Source organism: Phocoena sinus, chromosome 9 (assembly GCF_008692025.1).
Source record: "Phocoena sinus isolate mPhoSin1 chromosome 9, mPhoSin1.pri, whole genome shotgun sequence".
In the NCBI taxonomy this organism is placed as follows: domain Eukaryota; kingdom Metazoa; phylum Chordata; class Mammalia; order Artiodactyla; family Phocoenidae; genus Phocoena; species Phocoena sinus.
In genome coordinates, this window is record NC_045771.1 from 68,776,182 (window position 1) to 68,797,625 (window position 21,444).

The window sequence follows — 21,444 nt, forward strand, 5'->3', positions numbered from 1 at the left end:
TTAAAAACTTATAATAGACTAATTTTTCTGTGTATATCATTTATTAACTTCTATTACGGAGCTTTCATGGACAGACTGACATCTTTCAATAGCACTTACTTAATCTTTGAAAAAGGTAAGTTGTCTTTTTTGAATTCACTGCCCACTAATCCTATTTGTATTCATCTGCATTTTTTCTGGATTCTTGTATTATCTTAGACTTTTTCACACTATTTATTAGGTCTAAAGATAACTTCTGTTACGTTTTTTAATATCATTGTCTGTTCGCACTGTATAATGGATACTTTTTTTGCTCTTTTAATGCACTAATTCTCTCTTCAGTTGTCTTTAAACTGCCAATGAAGTCATTGACTTCCTTATGTCCATTATATTTTTGTGTTCTAGAACTCTAATTTGATTATTTCTAAATGTGTTTCATCATTGTTTCTTGATTTTCCATAATTTCTAATTTCTTTTTAATTTCAACTTTTGCTTCTTCAAATATATTAAATTTAATTAATTTATCTTTTAATTGATTTTATTTTCAAAATCTGTTGTTTTTGAGGGTATAATTCTGTTGCTTGTTGTTTCTGTTAATGCTTTGTCATAGTGGCTTTCTCCTAGTGTGTTTCTGTGCTTTTTACCTCTCAGTTCATCATCGAGACATTACCTGAGGGACTATGCTGAGACCTGAGTTTGAGGGGATTGCTCTAAGCATGATTTGAACATGGGTCTTTTAAACGAGTCCTAATCTGAGACTACACACTTAGTTTAGGTTTATAAATCAATGGTTAGTGTAAATCCTGGATCCATATCTGAGTGAGAGGTGGTTTGTAGTCAAATATTCTCAGGGAAGACATTTTTCTACCTCCTCAAAGCCAAGTCCAGTATGGGTAAGTTTCCTTTTTACGTTTCTTTTTCTCATCCTCCTCCCCCTCCCCTTGCTGAGAGTATTTCTTTTGCTTTCAGTTGTTTTACTTGAAGTTCTTTAACTGACTTTCCACCCACGTAGGCTCTCAGCTTTGTTTCGGGTCCCTTAAGGTCTTGATCAACAGAGATTTGTCAGTGCCTGGGATAGCTGTCAGGAAGAGCACCTCATTGGATTTGCATTTTCTCAACATTTTTAGCCTCTAAGGAGTACCTCAATTTTTTGCCTACTCATCTATGCAGTGTATTTAAAGGGTTTTCTTAAAAATTACATTTTGTCCAGCAATTTTAGGTGTTTGATAGGCCTTAAAAAGTTGGTGTATCTAACCCACCATTTTGCTAGAAATGGAAGTCCCCTTTCCCTGTTTCTTCAGAGCGTAAACATTACTCATACAGCGCTGCTATGTGAGGCCTCAACATCCCTGACTCAGTGAGGTTCTTTCATGAGGTACATACTTCCTTGGTAACCAAGTCAGATACTGATTTTTCATTCTTCTGTCATCCTATTTTCAATTTCACCTACTTCCAACTTAGTTACTTTACTAAAATTTATGTACCTCTTTGAACTATTGTAAATCCTTTTTGGAAGAATATAATATGAATAAATCTGTGAAACAAAGCAAATATTTTAAAATACCTCTGTTTTTAATCTTTTTATGGTTTACAGTGCATTTTTACATACATTATGCTATTTTTGTTTTCTCCAAAATATAGGCAGTGAGGGTATTCTCATGTAGCCAAAAAATGATTCCCCAGGTGGTAATGCCTGAATCAGAATCCAGATTCTAAACCCTGGTCCAGTGCTCTTGTGCCTCAGGAATATTTCGAATATGTAGAAAGGACAAAATAAATGAAGGTAACTGTACATTGCAAACCCCCTAAACTCAAGTTATCAGGGTATTCTTTAACTGCAGATAAGCATGTTGAAATTGCTATAAAGTCTGCTTTCCCCAACACATTTAATTCTAGCTTCTGAAATACTTCTTTTTCTTGTTGAAGAATTTATTTGTGACAAATCATTTCCTACTTATATTTTAGATCAATTATATACCATTTGATGGATATCTTATACGGAACACTTTGGATACAATTAATTAACTTACATTAATTAAATTAATTCTAGAAGAATCAGTTTACCTGTTTAAATGTGAGACATTGCCAAAATTCAAAGATTATTACAGAAAAGAAAAGAGCACAGCTATAATAGAGAGAGCTTATTTTCATCTTCAAAGGGACAGATAACTTTTTCACACTCTATTTAAAATGAGCACCACTTACAGCTTTATCTGTAGAGGTCTCTTCATAAAATGTTAGTATCAGAGCAAACTGTACAACTGCATATGTCTTTAATAGCCGAGATGCTGCTGATGAGAAGGGAACTTCTTCCCCCTTGACCTAGGAAGATAAGAAAGAAGCCTTTCCATTATATTGCTCCCTTATCTCTCACACTGAAATTCACACTAAGTGAAGAGGAGATATGCAAAAAGAAATGAAAGGTTTTGCTATCTTTTTTAATCCTCGAAATGACTCTAACGTTTATTACTTTGGATAGAAAAAATGTAAAAATTAGGAGACTTGTTTTTCATTTCAGAAGCATTATGATTCTGATCTACTCTGCTTTATATAGAGCACTGTAAGAATTGATACTGATGATTAACATAAGCAAAATGAACATGTAATACGAAATATGAAAATATGTCCATGGTTATACATCAAAGTATAGCAAAAGAGAAAATGGAAGGTGATTTGGGATAGTGTAGATATTCATGCTTCAAAGGCAAATACTGTCTTATTGAAAACAGCTTTCCCAAACTACAGTTTCCCAGAAATAATATAATCCTATCCTTATAATGCAGATTTAGGCATCAATATAATTTTAAAACATTCACTTTGAATTATCCATTGCAAAAAAAGAAAATAATAAATGAACCGTAGCTGACTAGACTTTCTGGAGCTGAAATAAGCAAATTATTTTCACTTATATCAAGTCAGATCATTGTTATACAACTAACTGTGAACATAACCAAGTGTCTGGAAATTCCAACACAGCAGCTTTCATAAGTGGAGGAGAAAATATCCTTATTCAGATCAGGATTTTTGAAAAATAACGATATTCAAATAAAACATATTTCATTTTCTTGAATACTGGCTAATTTTTACACTCATAATTATCTTTGAAACTAACAGTAGCTTATTGTTTCTATATTACTATCAATGACAGTTATTTTGATAAGCAATCTCAATACGTATCCTAAATGATTGGAAAGAAATTCCTTTTCCCCCATTTCATAAGAGAAATTCCACATTGAAACTGAATTTTTCATTTGATTTTCAGTGTTTTAAACCTCTACCTTGTTTATTTTTAGTTTTTCATGGGATTTCTGTACTTAATGCTACTACGCCACTAAGAAATGAATAAAGTTGTAATCTAATCTAATAACCACATCATTTCCGTATGACTTTAGACCTTTTGTTCTGGAGACCACAGTTTTTCATGGACAAAATGAAGGCTCGACTGAATCTTCTCTAAGGCTCTCTGTGATGGATCCATAAGTGTCTGTGTGGTTTCTGCACTACACAAAGGCTCTCGGCTGTGGGTTTGAGCCAAGAAAACCAGTCTCTGCTGCTCTGCCCCAAACCATGCTCCCTAGTAAGAGGCAGTGTCAGTCTGGGAGAAGGCACCCCTCTTAATGGCCCCTAGGTGGTGTCCACTTATTAATTTACACATTACAGGGCTGTATCTGCCTAAGGGAACATCTTTTTTCAGATTTGCATGAAGTCAGCATGTATTACATGGCTGGCTGTAGACCTGACAATATGAAATTAATATTCGCCATCATAGAATTCATGAGCTTTAATTACCTCTGGAATTTCTTCATTCAGTCCAAGTCTTGGTTTACCTGGACCCCATCCTGGTCCTTTAAATATGACAGAAAACTTATTGAAGAATCCAGGTGTGGCCCAGAATGTAGTCCATATGGTAAGTAAATGGTGGAACTAGAAGAATAAAAATATAGTCTATTTAAGATAAGAAAAGACCATAACAAAAAAGATTAAATACATTAAATCATGGATTTTATTTTATTGTTTAATGTAACTTACAAATTATTCTTTAATATATAGGTTATGTATAATTTGCTAATATTGATTAATATGCAATTGCATTATAAATTGAAATTCATTCTATGCATTCTGCATACCTTTACATTTAAATGTGTTCTTGTCAATATTTCTGAAGCTCCACAAAATTATAAACAGGAAATTTAATAATAGGGCAATTGTTTAGAAAATTAGCAAAGAATAAAAAGTGAGTTCAGAGAATTTGCTTCCAATGGATTTAACTAGCAGCCTGGGCACTCGACAGCCACATCTCGCTAAATGGTTTTTAAAGTTGAACATGGAATCATACAAATATTGCATATCTGTTATATATTTTTAAAATAATCTTTAATTTAATGTATTGAATTACAGATAAACACCTCATTTTAAGAAAAAATGTTCAAAACCATTTCTGATGGTAGACCTCTGAGGATTAAATAGATAGACCGCATTCTGTAATAGGAAAAGTTTGCTGAGTCAGAAGTTTACCTTGAGGCTCATAGCAGGAATTCACATTCTTTAAATAACACACATTTGATATGTATAAAGCTAAAAGTATGCCCACACATGACAAGGACTCAACAAATACTGGCTATTAGGATAAATAGCTATACATATCATATATGTTATAAAAATGTATCATAGGATTAAAAATAATCCTAGATATTGGGCATCAGCTGTTGACTCTCGAAATGAGTTCTATTATACATGTAGTGATAAATTAATGTAGAAAGAAGTTATGGCTCTATCAGAATTTGTGGTCTCATTGGTATTTTCACTATCTCTTACAGAATTTAAACTGCTAGCATTATAAAAATTGTTTTTAAAATTACTTGAAATATTATAATAAGGAATCTGAAGCAATTAAGCAACAATGTAGGATTTAGCTGAGCTGATTTTAAAGAAAAAGGAAATATTAGATGGAAACTTATCCTGAGGCTTTGCAATAATAATAACACAGAAAATTAATGTTACAACACGCATTAATATACTTACCTGTTTTGTTATTTTAAAAACTGAGTACAAGACTTCCCTGGTGGCAGAGTGGTTAAGAATCCACCTGCCAATGCAGGGAACACAGGTTTGATCCCTGGTCTGGGAAGATCTCACATGCCACAGAGCAACTAAGCCCATGCGCCACAACTACTGAAGCCTGCACACCCTAGAACCCACACGCCACAACTACCGAGCCCATGTGCCGCAACTACTGAAGCCCATGCACTCTAGGGCCCGCATGTCACAACTACTGAGCCCACGTGCTGCAACTACTGAAGCCTGTGCGCTTACAGCCTGTGCTCTGCAACAAGAGAAGCCACCACAATGAGAAGCCCGCGCACCACAGTGAACAGTAGACCCCACTCGATACAACTAGAGAAAGCCTGCGCGCAGCAACAAAGACACAACACCAAAAAAAAAAAAAAAAAAAAAAAACCTGACTGAAATCTTACTGCTATCATTCTAGACACAAACCATGAGAATACAGGGCTTTTAAATAAGGAGTACTTTCTCACTTACTTGTTTTCCAATGCCCTGAAACTCTTGGACTCCAAAGGAAAGCAAAATGAATGGTCTATACCTAGTATTAAAGGGGAAAAAAGCCTCTCCATCTAACAGGGGCCATCCTAAGGTGCTTTTGATGCCTCTGATGGGAGGGTGAGAAATTTAGCTAATATAAAGGAGTACAAGTGAAAGTAAATACGTGATTGTGTAGGTTTAGGAACTCCTAATTATTACAACTTGCTGATTTGATATTTCTTACAATATAAGTGAGTATGTAGGAGACTAAAACTTAGACACAGTTGTGACAACTATTATGCTAAAGGCAATGTTTACATGAGGGCAGATTTAGCAGCAACTCATAAAGACCTGTGATTTAATATTTTGTCTCCAAATCCTAATCATCCAACTCCTTGTGCAGCTCATGTGATGCAGTTTTCAACTTCTTATTGTATCTCGAATACGAACCCCTTTTCCTCCATGTGTGTACACTCCCAAAGCCTTGCTAGCTAAAGGATTGCCATGAACCAGCAGTGTCGGCATCTCCTGGGAGCTTGTTAGAAACACAGTACCTTGGCCAGATTTCAGACCCACTGAACCCTACTTTAATAAGATCCTCCCATGATTCATATGCACATTAAGTTTGAAAGGCTCTCTCCTAGAGGGCAGAGACCAAGCTGTATTTACTTCTTAATCTCTACATTATGAAGACAAGACCAGGCCCAGGGAAGAAGTGGCTCTTAATGTATTATCTTGAAACTGATTTCAGTTCTATAAAGAACGTACCTAGAAATGTTTATTATTAAGGAAGTACCTGGAAATGTTTGTTAGTATTCTCCTGAAAAAAAATCTATCATATTCTTGGTAATGCCTAATCAAAAGAAAGAGAACCAAAGACAGAGAGAAATGCCACTAGTTGAGAAGAAAGAAGAGAAAGAATCAACTTTTCTCTTCTGAACAGCGACATAAAAATGCCTTTCACTTGAAAATTGAGTTAATCAAGTTTGGGGCTTGGCCTTCAACCCACCCCACTTAGGTTAGCATCTGACAAAACTGTGTTTAGGCGGGTGAATTATTTAAATCCTGAGAACCTCAGTTTCATCCACCAAAAAACTGAGGCTAAAGAGAACCACTACCTTATAAGGTTTTAGTAATGGTTAAATTAAACATGTGTGCTGTTAGCAATGTCCTGCACATAGTAAAAGTTCAATAAATGTCCATTTATTTTGTTACTTTAACTTTCTTTAAAAACCTTGAAGAAGTAGCTTTGAAAGCAGACCCAACATGAACCTGTACTTTTTTCCCTTTCTGAATGCTGTATATCCAGTCCCCTGGACAGAGCTGTCATTGACTGACCTCTTCATTTTTTCAAGCATTTTTATCTTTTTCTCATTTACTAGTCCTGACCCCTGGGAGTGTCTGCGGTGCTCTGCTACTGACGGATCAGAGCTTCACAGACATTCCTCATTTCTCTAGTGCCAACCATTGAGACCAGCGAACAACCAATACCACATGTCTGACAGAAAACTGGTCCAGGGCAACAAGTCTTAGCAGGTGAGGCAACGTGCAAACCTAACCAACCCGTAATAGCTCCTGACACCTCCGTCCAAGAAGAGCAGGGCAAAGGCCTCACCCTGAATTTCTAACCAGAGTCATGCAGGCTTGAAGCAAATATTTTTCTTACTCTGGGATCAGCCTTAATTATACATTTTACTACCGCTCCTTCTGAATACATGAATATATTTCAGGTCTATTCTGAGAAAGGGTATGTTTGCTAAAGAGCTATTTCTTTTAATTCTAGGTAACAGACATACTTTAAAATTCTTACAATGAATTGTTTTCAAAGGTATTCTGCCCAATTTGATTCAAGGCTTTGAGTGCCAGTTACTTCTAAATTCTTTTACAGTTAAAATATGTAATTTTTAAGGCTAGTGTAATGTACTTCCACCTTTCAACAGCTGATTTTTTTTCAAATATAAAATTTATAAAAGGATGGAATCAATTCAGAAGAAATAAAACCAAGTACATTACCTGCACCTTGAAAGGTTCAAATGAATTAATGGGATGTGTTAGACCATATACAACTTTTTCCTTTTCTGCCTCAAATGTTCCTGGAAGATAAACAACAACGATATGATTTTTGACTTTCTGTGGATGAAGGAGCTAATTTAATTTTTTAAATGCTCATAGTTTAAAGGAGCTAATTTAATTTTTTAAATGCTCATAGTTTTTACTTACCAAAAATTCTATCCCATATAATAAGAGTTCCAGCAAAATTTTTGTCTATGCAATAACGATTTCTGCCTATGAGACAAAATATTTTTAAAAAGTTTTTTGAAAACGGAAGTTATACTTTTTGAAACAATGACATTCCTAAAAATATCTTTTCACTGATAACACCAGACTTTATTTGCTAGTAAACTGAGTATTTATTTTCCAATTGATCTTACTAAAAAGAGCAAAGACTTCCTTAAAGTCATAGATATTTAGAATTATCCCAGAATTTTAAAAAAAGCATCGTTCACAATTTTTCTGGTCTTTAAAAATCTGGGATAATTCTAAGTAATTCTTTTTTTTAGGACTATTAAAGAGCAATAATTAAAAATTAAATGGTCCAGAACAAAAGGCAATATGAAATAAGATAAATATCAATAATATATGCATTTTTTTTGATGTGATCTTTACACCTTTTCACCGCCTCTTTTCCAGGAAGAAAATTTTCCACTTACAGTAAGACTTTCCTATTTTTTTCATCACAAAAGACATAAGTAAAAATTAAGTTACCTTTGATTATATTCATTGACTCAAAACATACATGATATTTTGATGCCCCAAATACTTAAATAGTAGTTTAAATTTAAATAGTTGGACATAGTTTCCTAACTTAAAAAAATTAAATAAACACAATCATATCCACGACTGTAAATCAAAGGAAAAAGAATATTAATCCACCAAGCCACTACTCCAATAAATTCAACTGTCTCCACGTGTCCTCATTTCTTTACACATCTTCTATACATGCAAATGTACACATGAACGTAAAGGTACAAGGAAAATTCTCCCCTGGTACAAAAGTAGAGTGGGGCTGGCTACACAGATCCACCATTCATTGCCACACGTAGCGTAGGCTAAACAGTGGCTCCCAGTTGGGTGAGGGAGCACTTTGAACCTCAGGGAATATATGGCAATGTCTGGAGACACTGTTAAGAGTCAATAACTGGGAAGGGATACTATTAGCATCTAATACGTAGAGACCAACATCTTATCATACACAGGGCAGCCCGCACGCTCACCCCGCATTCCCAAGTGAAGAACTATCTGGTCCAAAATGTTAATAGTGCAGAGGCTGAGAATGCCTGATATAAAGCAACATGCGTGCGAAGGTGCTCTAAGGCCAAACAGGAAACTAGCAACTATTTCTTTTTCAATGTGGACATGTTTCTCTCCAGTCCTTGTGTTTCCTTTAATATGGAGGGAACAGCAAGAGCATAATGCTCTTGACCCCTGCACCAACTCAGTAATAATTCCCTGTGGTGGAGGTATGACTGTGGAGTTTGGAAGGGGAAACTGCACATGTGCAGCAGGACCCCACCCTCTCCCCACCTGGAGGAGCTTGTGCTTCTGCTCTGCTCCCTGCCCCAGAGAAAGGGACCTGCCCACCTTGGGAAGGCAGGCCTGACGTGTGCCAGTACTACTGCCTGTGATGCCTGGACACTTAGAAAAACAGAACAATAATATTTAATATTTTCTTACTAGCTTCCTTCTCTCAAAATGGCATTTGTGAGATTTATTCATGCCATTACATGTTATAATAGTTTGGACATTTTCATTGCAATATAGTTCTCCATTACATGAATAGTCTACAATGTATCTGTTCTATTGCTGACAAACATGCAAATTATATCTTTTTTTCCTATTACCTAATACAAATAATGCCAACATGCACACTCTTTACAGGTCTTTTGGTGCGCAAATGTAAATACTTCTGTTATTTCTTAAGCTAGTGTCTTTAAACCTTAGGCACTAGTCACATGGAATTTTTTTTGTCAGGAAAAAGCAGTGTATGTTGAGTTTGTTCATAGAATTTAGGCAGGGAAGTGAAGTGTTGTTTATTAAGCTTTCCTTAAATACCAACAGTTTTTAAGACCAAGACACTCTGACTGTACACAGGAATGACCCTCAGCGTGGGGTCAAGGAGTAACTTTCAACAAGCTCCTCACAATATGAAGTGTGTACCCCCTCAGCCGGTTAACTCCTTTTTCCATTACATCTGAAGAGAGCTAAGCAAAAAGGAAATTCAAAAGTCAGCTATGGAGAGGATTTTGTTTTGTTTTGTTTTCCTCCAGTCCTTTCTTTATAGATTAGGTTTGTCCAGGTACGAAGGAAGCAGCAAATGCCTATTTGCAGTGTGTGGTGACTAGGTTGGGTAATTGTGCTGAAGTGATACAAAATAATAATGTCATTTTTCAAGAAACAAGGAAGGAATGAAAGAAGAGATCGAATTTCCTCACCATGATGAACCCTATGATGGCTAGGAGTATTAAGAATCAGTTCCAAAGGACCAAGGTTATCGATGACCTGTTTAAAAGAAAAGGAACATAGTTATTAAATTATATATAATATTTAAGTACTCACATTAAAATCCCATATGGGTTAAGAAATATTGCTAGTTCCATGGCTGGCATCGGAGTCCGAAGAAGGTTCTCTATCTTCTGGTGTTCATATAAAGATAACAATTAGCTCATCACGATATTCTAAGAGACAATATAGTATAGTAGTGAGGTTAAGAGTAGTGAACTGACTGCCTCAGTTCAGTCCCTGAATCCTCTATTTATTATTATGTGGTATTGGGGAAATTACTTAAGCTTTTTATAAGTCAGATTCCTTATCTTTAAAATGGAAATAATAGTATCTACATAATAATGTTCTGAGGATTACAAATGTTACTGTATTTAGATGCTACTATTGCCACGGCATACTTCTTTAAGTTTCATGTCACTTTATGTTCTTCATCCATCAGCTATGTCTTTGATGACTTATGTTAACAGAGCAGAACTAGGCGAAGGGAATCCCAGTATTATATTTGTTTTCTGGAGTTGGTTTCACCCAATAATCAGTCATGCAGTAACTTAGTATTGCAGTTGCATTACGGTGATCCTTGCTTATTCAAATAGACTCCTAAATGTCCTCTTACTGTAGATGCCCCATCTTCCAGTCCATTTCTGAGGCACGATTCAAAGTCAAATATGTAAAGGGGCTTTTTTTGGAATTAAAGAACCTTTAAAATCGCGTCTATTATTCTCTAATGTTCTCTCTCAACATTTCTCAGTAAGAACCCCGTATGCCCGAGTCTGCACACTCTAAAGAGTGTAGAAACCAGGTAGTTACCATAAATTAGAACAGCAGGCCGTATTTAAGATATCCATTATGTCATACAGTTAATATTGGAGAATGTGGGAACGCTTTTCATCTCAGTTACATTATTCTTTCTTCCATCAACCATGGCAGATAACAGTCTTTTACTTTTCTTTAATCACAGTATAAGTAGATCTTTTAGAGCCTATTTATGACAAAATCAATACATCGATATTTTAAGAAATTACTCACCTTTAAAGTTAACTTCCATTTAAAGGATATATAAGGAATAAAGTAATATGTTAAATGCTACTTAAGGGAAAAATAGTCACTGAAATCGTAACACTGACATGAATTTGGCAACAAGTCAGTGGTCCGAGAAAAAACAGGGAGCTGGGACTGCTTCAGATGAAAAGATATTTAAGATACATACAACCAAATGTATTGTGGGGATCTTGTTTAGATACTGATTTGAACAAACCAAATATAAAAGACATTTTATAGGCAATGAGAGAAAACTGATTATAAACATAGTATGACATGATAAAAATACTGTTTTATTAGGAGTTATGATGGCATTGTCATTGCATGAGAAAATATAATAGTTTTTTAAGAGCTGTATAACTAAAGTATACGTGACATGAGATCTAGGTTTTGATTCATCATATTTGGCAATGAAAAGGAAAAAGAAAAAAAGAATAACTGATGAAAATGAATCAAAATCATAGTGTTTTTATTGAAATATAGTTGATTTACAATGTTGTATTCATTTCAGGTGTACAGCAAAGTGATTCAGTCATACATATCTATCTATTATCTATTATTTTTCAGATTCTTTTCCATTATAGGTTATTACAAGATATCATAATGATTTTTAAATTGAAGTTATGGAGCTAGAAACATTCATTCTATTATTCTCTCTACTTTTCTGGATGTTTTAAAATTTTTAAGACAAATTTAAATAAAAGAAATTACTACTCTAGTAATATACAGTAATGCTCAGTCAGTTGAAAATATTAATATTGATAGAGCCCTATAGTCCCAAACACATATCTATGTTGTAACTCTTTATATAGCAGGGTTTAATACTTTTTTGGCAACCTCTGACCCTGAAACACCCAATTTGCAATTGCTCTGCAGACATGCACAGCCGCAGGAGCCACACGGTCCTCAGCTTGTGGGGTCCTGCACATTCCTGAAGGAGAAGCAGCAGCAGCGCTGCCACATAACAATGTTGCATCTCTTCATAGGGCAGGTGTCACCAGCATCTCCTTATTAGACTCACTGCACACCTGAAAGAAACAGTCCTTGCCTCCTTCCCTGCTGCCCAGCTTCTAAGGGGTTCTCGGTTTCCATTACGGTACAGGCATGCAAAGGATGCAAATGTTTGCAATGCAGAGGATATGTAATGTTATCTCTCTCTCTCTCTCCCTCTCTCTCTCTCTCTCTCTCTCTTTCTTCTTGTCTCTCTTTTCTAATCTAGAGTTCTATAGCCATTTTTAAAGTTATCCATAAGAAATGTATTATGGGATCCAAACAACAGACTTTTTTTGTTGATCCATAAGACTTTTTCGTTGATTCATACAACAGAACTCATTTATACATGAAAAAAATCTCTATAGTTTTTAATTTCAGGAGTTCAAAATACGGTGAATATATAGCCCTTATATCAGACCACAGTCCTGTGAAATAAGAGGCAAAAATATTATCCCACAAATGCACTATTAATGACCAGAAATTGGGAGGGGAGTAAGTAGAAATAACCCTTAATTTTATTGGACTACATTGCTTTGTACTGGTGGAAAAATATTTGTTGAGAAGAAGAATGGTGACGGATAGAGAACAAGAAGGGGGTTTCTCAGCAGTCAGGACATTGAAATCTGATGCTCTGCTCAGGCTTTGTATCTCTGGCAGAGAACCAGATGGGAAAGGAGAAAACCATTTTATCCTTGTTTGTGTCTTTGGTGGCTAACATATGTTACAAAAACAGACAACAAAAGGGGGTAGAGGAGACTACACTAACTGGTTTCTGCTACCCAGATGCATTCTAATCCTTGGTCCCGGCGTGTGTGCAGCCAGATTTAAAGCCCCACAAATGGTAAGTGAATTCAGATGATTGGAGCCTTGGCTGAGGGCATTATTTTTTTAATGTCAAGTACTTTTCCTCAAAGAAAATCTTTTGCTTCTGCAGGCTAAAGCATGGTGATATCAATATTGAAAATTCCTTTTTTTTTCTTTTTTTAGTAAAATGCCAAGTATAACACAGGCAACCAGAGTTAAATTTCCTTGTAGTGCCTATGAGTACCTTGGAGCTGGGGAAGACCACCTTGGTGTGGGAAATGATTCATCATTCAGACAGCCCAGTCAGAACCTCTCTTGTAGTAAACCCTTCTGATTCAAAGTCATGGAGAAGTAATTAATAACTAATAAGAGCTGAGTGTGACGACTTATCATCCATTTTTGCAAATTCAGTCATTTAGAAATTCAACCGCATCTAGCTTTGAATCATTTCCCGAAAATATTTTACTGTGAACATAATTGGAGCTATTCTCATTTTTAGAAGTTATTTGTCTTGCTTTTTTTAGATTTAGATGAGTTAATTTAAATTATAAAATTTCAGAACATATAGAGGACTTAAAAATAATATAGTGCAATACTCTATTACAAAAAAGCATAAAACTGAAGCTCGGAGAAGTTAAATTACTAATCCAAGTTTAAACATCTTAGAAGAAGCCCTAAAGTCTTCTCAGTTTCAACTCAGTAATCCTTCTATTTTTCTATCATGTTGCTTTATGAGATATAGAACTTTTCCCATCAAATAAATCTAAATTTTTAGAACTTTAACGGGAAATGATAACTAAGTGCTTTTTGACTACATTTCAAAATGAAATCCAGTTATTTAGAAAGAGCCCAGGAATTTCAGCTTCTACATTGCGCTCATGGTATTTTAGGCACTTCTGGGGCTTCTTAGGTCTCTAAAGCAACGGTCTGTGTCTTGTAGCCTATAGTTTTCTATCAGGGTTTTATAATCTGAGGGCCATGGATGCCTAGAAGGGCCATTTATGGGCTTCAGAAGGCCAAGAACACCCTGAAGTGTCATACCAAATTTTATGAATATGTGACTATGGGTATTTTCTTGGGGAAAACTACTATTTTCACAATACACTCAAAGGGATACATAAGTCCCCAAAGGTTAAGAATCAATGTCCTGGGCTTCCCTGGTGGCGCAGTGGTTGAGAGTCCGCCTGCCGATGCAGGGGACGCGGGTTCGTGCCCCGGACCGGGAAGATCCCACATGCCGCGGAGCGGCTGGGCCCGTGAGCCATGGCCGCTGGGCCTGCGCGTCCGGAGCCTGTGCCCCGCAACGGGAGAGGCCACAACAGTGAGAGGCCCGCATACCGCAAAAAAAAAAAAAAAAAAAAAAAAAGAATCAATGTCCTAAACAGAGTGCTTTAGGTTGTTGCCTTTGCCCTTCTTATTTATATTGTGTTTTTAGTTTCTGTATTATTAAAACTTGGGTGCTAATTTCCCACCCAATCTTCAAAAACAGTAACTTTAACATTTTTTTCTGCCTATTTCGTGAAATCATTGTTTTCCAAAAAGATTGTTTCTTAAGCTGCTTTTACTTGTTTAATAATAATTTATTAAAAATAAATAAATAATAAAAGTAACAATTTTATAATTATAAGCTCCATCCATTCTATTGATTAACCTTTATCCAGCAGAACTGCTCTGGACTGGATTTGCTGGAGTGGTCACAAACTCCTTATTTCTCTCTCCACAATTTATGGTGGATGTAGGGAAGAAGAGTTAAAAGTAAGAGAACAGGAACCATGAGTTTCATCATGTCATTTCATCATGTCATTTCCTCTCATCAAAACTAAAATGAACTCAAATAAAAGGATCTTCATAATGAACTAAATAAAGTCCAAAACATCTGGAATTCAAAGCCGTTCACATTTTTCCTCAAGACCGATCCCAATGCTCTTACTTTTGCCTCTAAGACCTTCATGTCCCATCCTGACCTGTTGGAATCCTGCTCTACCTCCAAGACCTAGTTAAATTTTCCAAGCACTCTTCTGGATTTTTCTAAAGGGAATTTTGTTTTCCTTTCTCTGAGTACATATCAAGATACCACTACTTTTTATGTTGGTCTGTCCTATGTCCTAATTATTTGTGTTCATTTCTGTGAAGACAGAAACTGGGTCTCACCCTTCTCGAAGTTTCTCACAGCACATACAACATTGGTTTGCACATAGTGATTTCTCAGCAAGATTATATTGGGTAGATAAGTCAACTTTACTGCCCTCCACACTTCTGCCTTTATAGTAGTGGTTCTTAAACAGGGGTGATTATGCTCCCAGGGGACTGGTGGCAATGTCTGGAGATATTTTTGGTTGTCTCAGCTGGGGAAAGTGCTATTGTATCTACTGAGTAGTAGGTTTTAGTGCCGCTAACCACCCCACAGGGCACAAGACATTCCCCGAAAATAAGAGTTATCTGGGAAGCAGCCACATAGCACAGCGAGATCAGCTCGTGCTTTGTGACCGCCTGGAGGGGTGGGATAGGGAGGGTCGGAGGGAGGGAGACGCAAGAGGGAAGAGATATGGGAACATATATAACTGATTCATTTTGTTGTAAAGCAGAAACCAACACACCATTGTAAAGCAATTATACTCCGATAAAGATGTTAAAAAAAAAAAAAAAGAGTTATCTGGTTCAAAATGTCAATAGTGCCAAGGTGGAGAAACTCTGTGTCATGGGTGTGAATGTCTTACTGTGCTCTAGTCTTGTGTAGTTCAGGAGGGAGGCTCTGTATAATTTCTGTCTTCTAATTGGGAAGTTGGAGGAAGGGGTGCATTAGGGAATGAGCCTGGTAGTTACTGCCAAGGCTACAGGCAAAACATGAGTCTGGCGTGTCCTTAGAGTTTAAAGCCAGGAAAGTGAGTCCAAACATAATTTTTGTTTTAGTGAGGTGAAAAATTAAGACAAATAATTAAAATAAAGGGGCTAACAACAACAATAACAACAACAAAACACACACAGAAAATCACAGAGGCTAGATGATGAGATAATTGAATTATGAAAATCATAGGCAGCTGAATTTCTTGAATTACCTTTATGCTCTCAGCACCAGTTTGTGTGGGCTTCAGTTTCAATGAAATGAATCAGAAATAGAAAATGTAGTTTCCATGTCATCAAGTGCCTTTGAAAGTTCCTTTGAGAGTTCTCATGACACCCGCACCCCACCCACCCTCCAGTTACACTTTGAGTGAGCTGGGTAACTTACAAGTCTAAAAGAGTGATGACACCTTCATAGTACGTAGGTTACCAGCCTGAAATCATTTGGCTTTGGAAATTGATAAACTAAGTACACGTGGTAAATCAAATATTTAAATGTCTATTATGAACCGATTGCAATTAATTCTTTCCATGATATAGTTCTCAGAAGTTTTCTCACTACCTTACATTACATGAAAAACATACCTCAATAGGTCTTTCCAATTGAAATTGAAAAATCACTTACAGTTGAACTCTACAAGCATCAAAGTAAGTGTTTTAAATTAGTGTCTTGTCTGAAATTATTTCTTATAAAAGTAACTTAGTCCATTCTATACATTTCTTAATTAGTTTCACGGATTCTTCTGATTGGGAAACATGGGTTAGATTTTTATAGTTCAGTTAAGAATACAGAAATAATTACCGGATGGTCAAGTTGGATGACAAGATTTCCTTTCAACAAAAGTGATTAATTCAAGAGAAAAGTATTTCGTTTGTCTGTATTGCTTAGAAAATCGCCTCCTCTCACCTCATTTTGACTATTGAGGATAGGGAAGAGACTTTCTAAATCTAATTTTAAAAACTTTAATTCTATTTTTTCCCCAATTTTGGAATAATATGTGAATACCATATTACATTTCTACCCTGCAGTTTTTCTATCTGCAGACTGGCACCAAAATGCTAAAATATATTATTGAAAGGCCACAGAAATCCTTATAACAACTTACTTTTAAGAAAGAAGGCATGAGCTTATAGTTATCTGTAAAGTTCTTTCCAAATAAGAGATGCTTACAAATATTCACACATCCTGTCTGAGAGGAAAAAATTATAATAGGGAAAACATGTCTTAAAAAGCATGTGCTTTACAGAATTCTCATTATAAAAATGAATGTGCTAACAATATGATAAATGCTGAGGGGCGACTGGGTTGAGGGTGAAGTGAAATGAAATCTCTGTAGCAGAAAAATGCCTGCATTCAGATGAGCATAGGTTACAGTGACGACATTGACTCTAAGTAATCAAGACTTCTCCTTACAGCATCATGCGTGATTGATGTTCCAGAGGGACCCATACCACTGCAGGCCTCTGGGTTTCACTGCATCAGTATTTAAGGGAAATGCTAAGCCAGCTCCCAATACATTTATCATCTGATATAAAAATCATTGTCATGTTATATTTAACTAAGAAACATATGCTTGAAGTGCAGACTAAAAACAGCAAAACTTTTCAGGTAAATTAGTGGCAAGATTCAGTGCAAACCCAAACTAAAATTAAATGGACTAACAGTTATATTATGATTACTTGCCTTTTTCTTATCTAATTTTCTTTCTTTCTTCCTTCTTTCCTTTTTTCCTTCCTTCCTCTCTTTTTAACTTTTTCCTTCTTACTTTCAACTATCTATCTATCTATCTATCTGCCTTTCTACCTATGTATATGTGTATGCATGGGTGTTTTTATATTAAAAATCTGGAGAATCTTTTATTTGGAAAGATCTTTACAATTAACTATAGGCTCATGCATATCTTTTTGAAAAGTAAGTGATTATAAATATTTCTATGACCTTTCAATAATGCCTTCCAGTATTTTAGTCCCATTTACAGATTAAAAAACCCGAAGGACAAAAAGATTAATGTATATACATATATTTATTTCTATTAAATATATTTATTATATATACTAAATATTAAATACAAACTCAAATACCAATCAATGACAGTTTTAGGTACCAAACTACCAGTAAGGGTTTTCTATTAGGGTTGGAAATAATCTGTTTCAGAGGATTAAAACGTGTATTTATAAGTCCTTATCAAAGTATTTTATTAAAAGCTACTTGCAAAATAATCAGAGCAAGAAGTCTCCTGTCAGGGATTCCATTCATTCTGCAAGCATTTATTGAATTTCTATGAACTTTACTAGGTTTTAGAAGTAAAAAGAAATAAAGCGATATGCAGGTACTTCACATAGGAAGCTTATTTACAGTCCAACCATCTCTTCAATGGAAAGGTAAAGCGATTTCAGAAACAAAGCTTTTCTAAAAACTTGTCTTTCTCGTAAAATTTTGTGATTTTGCGGGAAGGATGAGAAAATCATTCTTTTTTTTTTTTTTTTTGTTTTCAATTACAATGCACAGCAGAGACATTTGAGCTTAATAAATTTGAATATGTAACTGGCACAAGACTTATTTAACAAGAAGCAAATTGAGTTCCTTTTCCAGGTCTCAAGCTGAAAACTACCCTTAATAGAGATATATGCTTTTGCTTAGTTTTCTATAGTGCTGCTTTGCAAACAGTCCCATTGCTTGTTGCCAGAGAATGCTGTAGAGAATTCTCCCTTGTTCATAAACTTCATCTGACTGTATGGAAATTAAAACAACCTATGTGGGTTTCATTTATTCAATAGGTATTTACTGAGCGCATATTTTATGGAAAGTACTGTGTTAAGATCTTTTGAAAGGTCACAGAATAAACCAATGGAAATTACAATTTATTAGCAGGTAGTTTATTAATTTAAAGGTAGAATGAATGACAATGTTAGATTTTTATTGTTTGTATATATATATTTATGTATGAATAGTTTTTTCTCTCTCAAAAAAATCTATAGCAATTCCTCACTTAAAGTTTTAGAAAAAGGATAAAATCCATAAATACTACAAGTCAACATATTAAAATAATTTTACTTCTTGTTCTGAATTAGTTGATCTTTAAACACCCATTGTTTTCCTTATTAAAAACTTAATCAATCTGAACACTTATGGATAAATTTATACTGTAGAGCATCTGGTGATGAAATGTAAAAATAAAACCTTAATTATACCCCCCACTAGATCTGCTGTGTTAATTCAAGACAACACATTCAAGTATTTAGACAGATGGTAGTGGAGGCCATATTAGCCTCTGATTTCTCTACAGGGAAGCAAGAGAAAGCAGAGCTCTTAGGATCTGGGCTTGTCTGCCTACTTTCACACTTTGAAATCCTCGACAAATGCTGATTTATTCACAGCCAAATGTTTTCCTATCTGATTAGGCAGTTTTCTACTTCAGTAAGCATGTAATATGGAGGTAGCTGAATTTCCATACTAAGGAGTGAAAAAACAATATTTATAGTTTGGAAATAAAACAATCTGGAGGAATCAGGACTGTTGGGATCATAAAGAGCTTCATAGGGAGTAAATTTTTGATGAATCCATACCACAGGGTTAAAGAGTTAAAAGCTTGGTTTTAAGAAGAATGAGACTTGGCTATGTTTATACAATAAACAAGGGTTTTAAAGAACTGTGTTTGTAATAAATTACCTTGAAGGCTGACTCTTGTCACTTATGATTGTATTATTCCTCAAACAAGAGGACAAGAGGTGGACAAGGTAGCATTCTATTTGAATTCATCTCAGCTTACATTTTGAGTAACACTTTTAACTTTTCCTTAGAAAAATGAATGTAAGTAGCTGCTGAATGTGTTCCTTCAAAGGGAGGTGGATTCCAAGTGACTTCTATAAAGCAACACCAATTAAATTGACCTAAGAAAAATGGGAAATATTCATAAGCATAACTATGTAAAACTTCATTCTTGTGTAACATCATTTTATATTTACCAATTTGGTCACTCAGTGAGAAAAGGAACCACATTGTTATTAGTGGTAGTAACACCATGTTAAAAGAAGGTAACTGACAAACTGAGAGTTTAGGTAGTTCTTACACAAGCTCCAAATGTTTGGCTCATTCTAAGGCTCAGTACATTGTGTCTGCCATGATGATCATATTCCCAATTTCAGGGTCGCTTTTACATTCATTAATCAACAAATGTCAGTAATTACTGACCATGTACCTGGCAGTTTCTAAGCATTAGATATAAATCTGCATTTTAATGTTTACAATCTCATAGGTCAGATCTCCTGTCACTCATTATAAATTTTAGTCTGTTAAATATTTGTAAATACCAATTGCTTAAAGTCAAATATCATAGCATGATTTCTCAATTAGTTGTTTGGAAGCTACAAGTATCTGTTTGTCATAAATTAATTTGTCCTGTTCCTATTTGCATATTTTCCTTCTAAGGACAAGCTAAAGGACAACTTCTCCCCTTGTCCCTCAGAATTTATTAAAGATTTATTTATTTATTTTTTAACTGTACATCATGTCTTAGTCAGTTTGGGATGCTGTAACTAAATACAATAGACTGTGTGGCTTAAACAACAAACATTTATTTCTCACAGTGATAGAAGGGAAGAAGTCCAAGATTAAGGTGCCAGCAAATTTAGCATCTTGTGAAAGCCACCTTTTTTCTGTATCCTCTCCTCTTTGTCTCTTCTTCTATGAACACTAATCCCATCATGAGGGCTCCACCTTCAAGACCTGATTACCTCCTAAAGGCTCCATCTCCAGATATCATCACTTTGGGGATTAAGGCTTCACCATATTAATTTTGGAGGAACACAATTCATTCCACAGCACATGCTCTCTGATCCAAATCTTTGCCATGGGTACTCTCTTCTTGTTTCTCCTTCTGCTTCTCTTCAATATGTACACATATTATAAAGAATCTGGTTAACATGATGAATTCATTCATTCATGAAAAAGATATTTACTGATAATCATCCAAGTTCAAGACAATGGGAAAGCAAAGACGTATAAAACATAGTCTTTGTCTTCAAGAAGTTTACTTTCAGCTCCTGCATTCGTTATGCTCAAACTTCATCACAACAATGTTCAGTCTAATCTCTTGGGAAGCTTGCTCAAGTTTCCTACTCTTGCTCTCCAGAGATTTAGATTCTGTGGTTCTCAGAACGGGACCATGATTCTATATCTTGAGTAAGCACAAATAATTCTGATGCATGCGGATGACGTGCAACAGTTATACCTGCTTCTATTAGCTCTGTCTCTGTGTACCAGTTCCAATATGCAGGGTTTGTTTTGTTTTGGTTGGTTTTTTTGCTTTTTCATAATTGCTATTGGTTGAAAGCGTATTATTTTCCAGACTATATACTTAATACATGCTATGTCATTAATCCTAATAACACTCTTATGGGGTAGGTATGACTACTTTCAGTTAACAGATTTGGAAGCAATGTCAGAGAGTTTAAATAACTTTCCTAAATGTCCACACGCATTCATTCAACAAACATGTCTTGAGCTCCTATTAAGTAGGTACCTTTTATATTCTGGGAACACACTAGTGAAGAAGATGTACAAACCTCTAACAGAGGATAGACTTCTCTTTGATTATAAAACCTTATGCCATTATGTTTTACTACTCCCTTGTTCCTGAAATGTCTTTCTCTTCAATTCTGGTTATAGATTCCGATCTTATGTCT

The 21,444-nt window shown here is 35.3% G+C and overlaps 1 protein-coding gene across 1 annotated transcript in view; it reads right to left on the reverse strand.

The window, feature by feature from the left end:
- AGMO (alkylglycerol monooxygenase) overlaps positions 1 to 21,444 on the reverse strand; it is a 385,663-nt gene that overhangs the window by 172,800 nt on the left and 191,419 nt on the right. The window contains exons 8-12 of the mRNA XM_032643037.1: positions 10,014 to 10,080; positions 7,741 to 7,806; positions 7,534 to 7,613; positions 3,769 to 3,903; positions 2,185 to 2,301 (exon numbers count right to left, since the gene is read on the reverse strand). Of these exons, the coding sequence (XP_032498928.1) occupies positions 2,185 to 2,301; positions 3,769 to 3,903; positions 7,534 to 7,613; positions 7,741 to 7,806; positions 10,014 to 10,080 (465 nt within the window). The remainder of the gene's footprint in view (positions 1 to 2,184; positions 2,302 to 3,768; positions 3,904 to 7,533; positions 7,614 to 7,740; positions 7,807 to 10,013; positions 10,081 to 21,444) is intronic.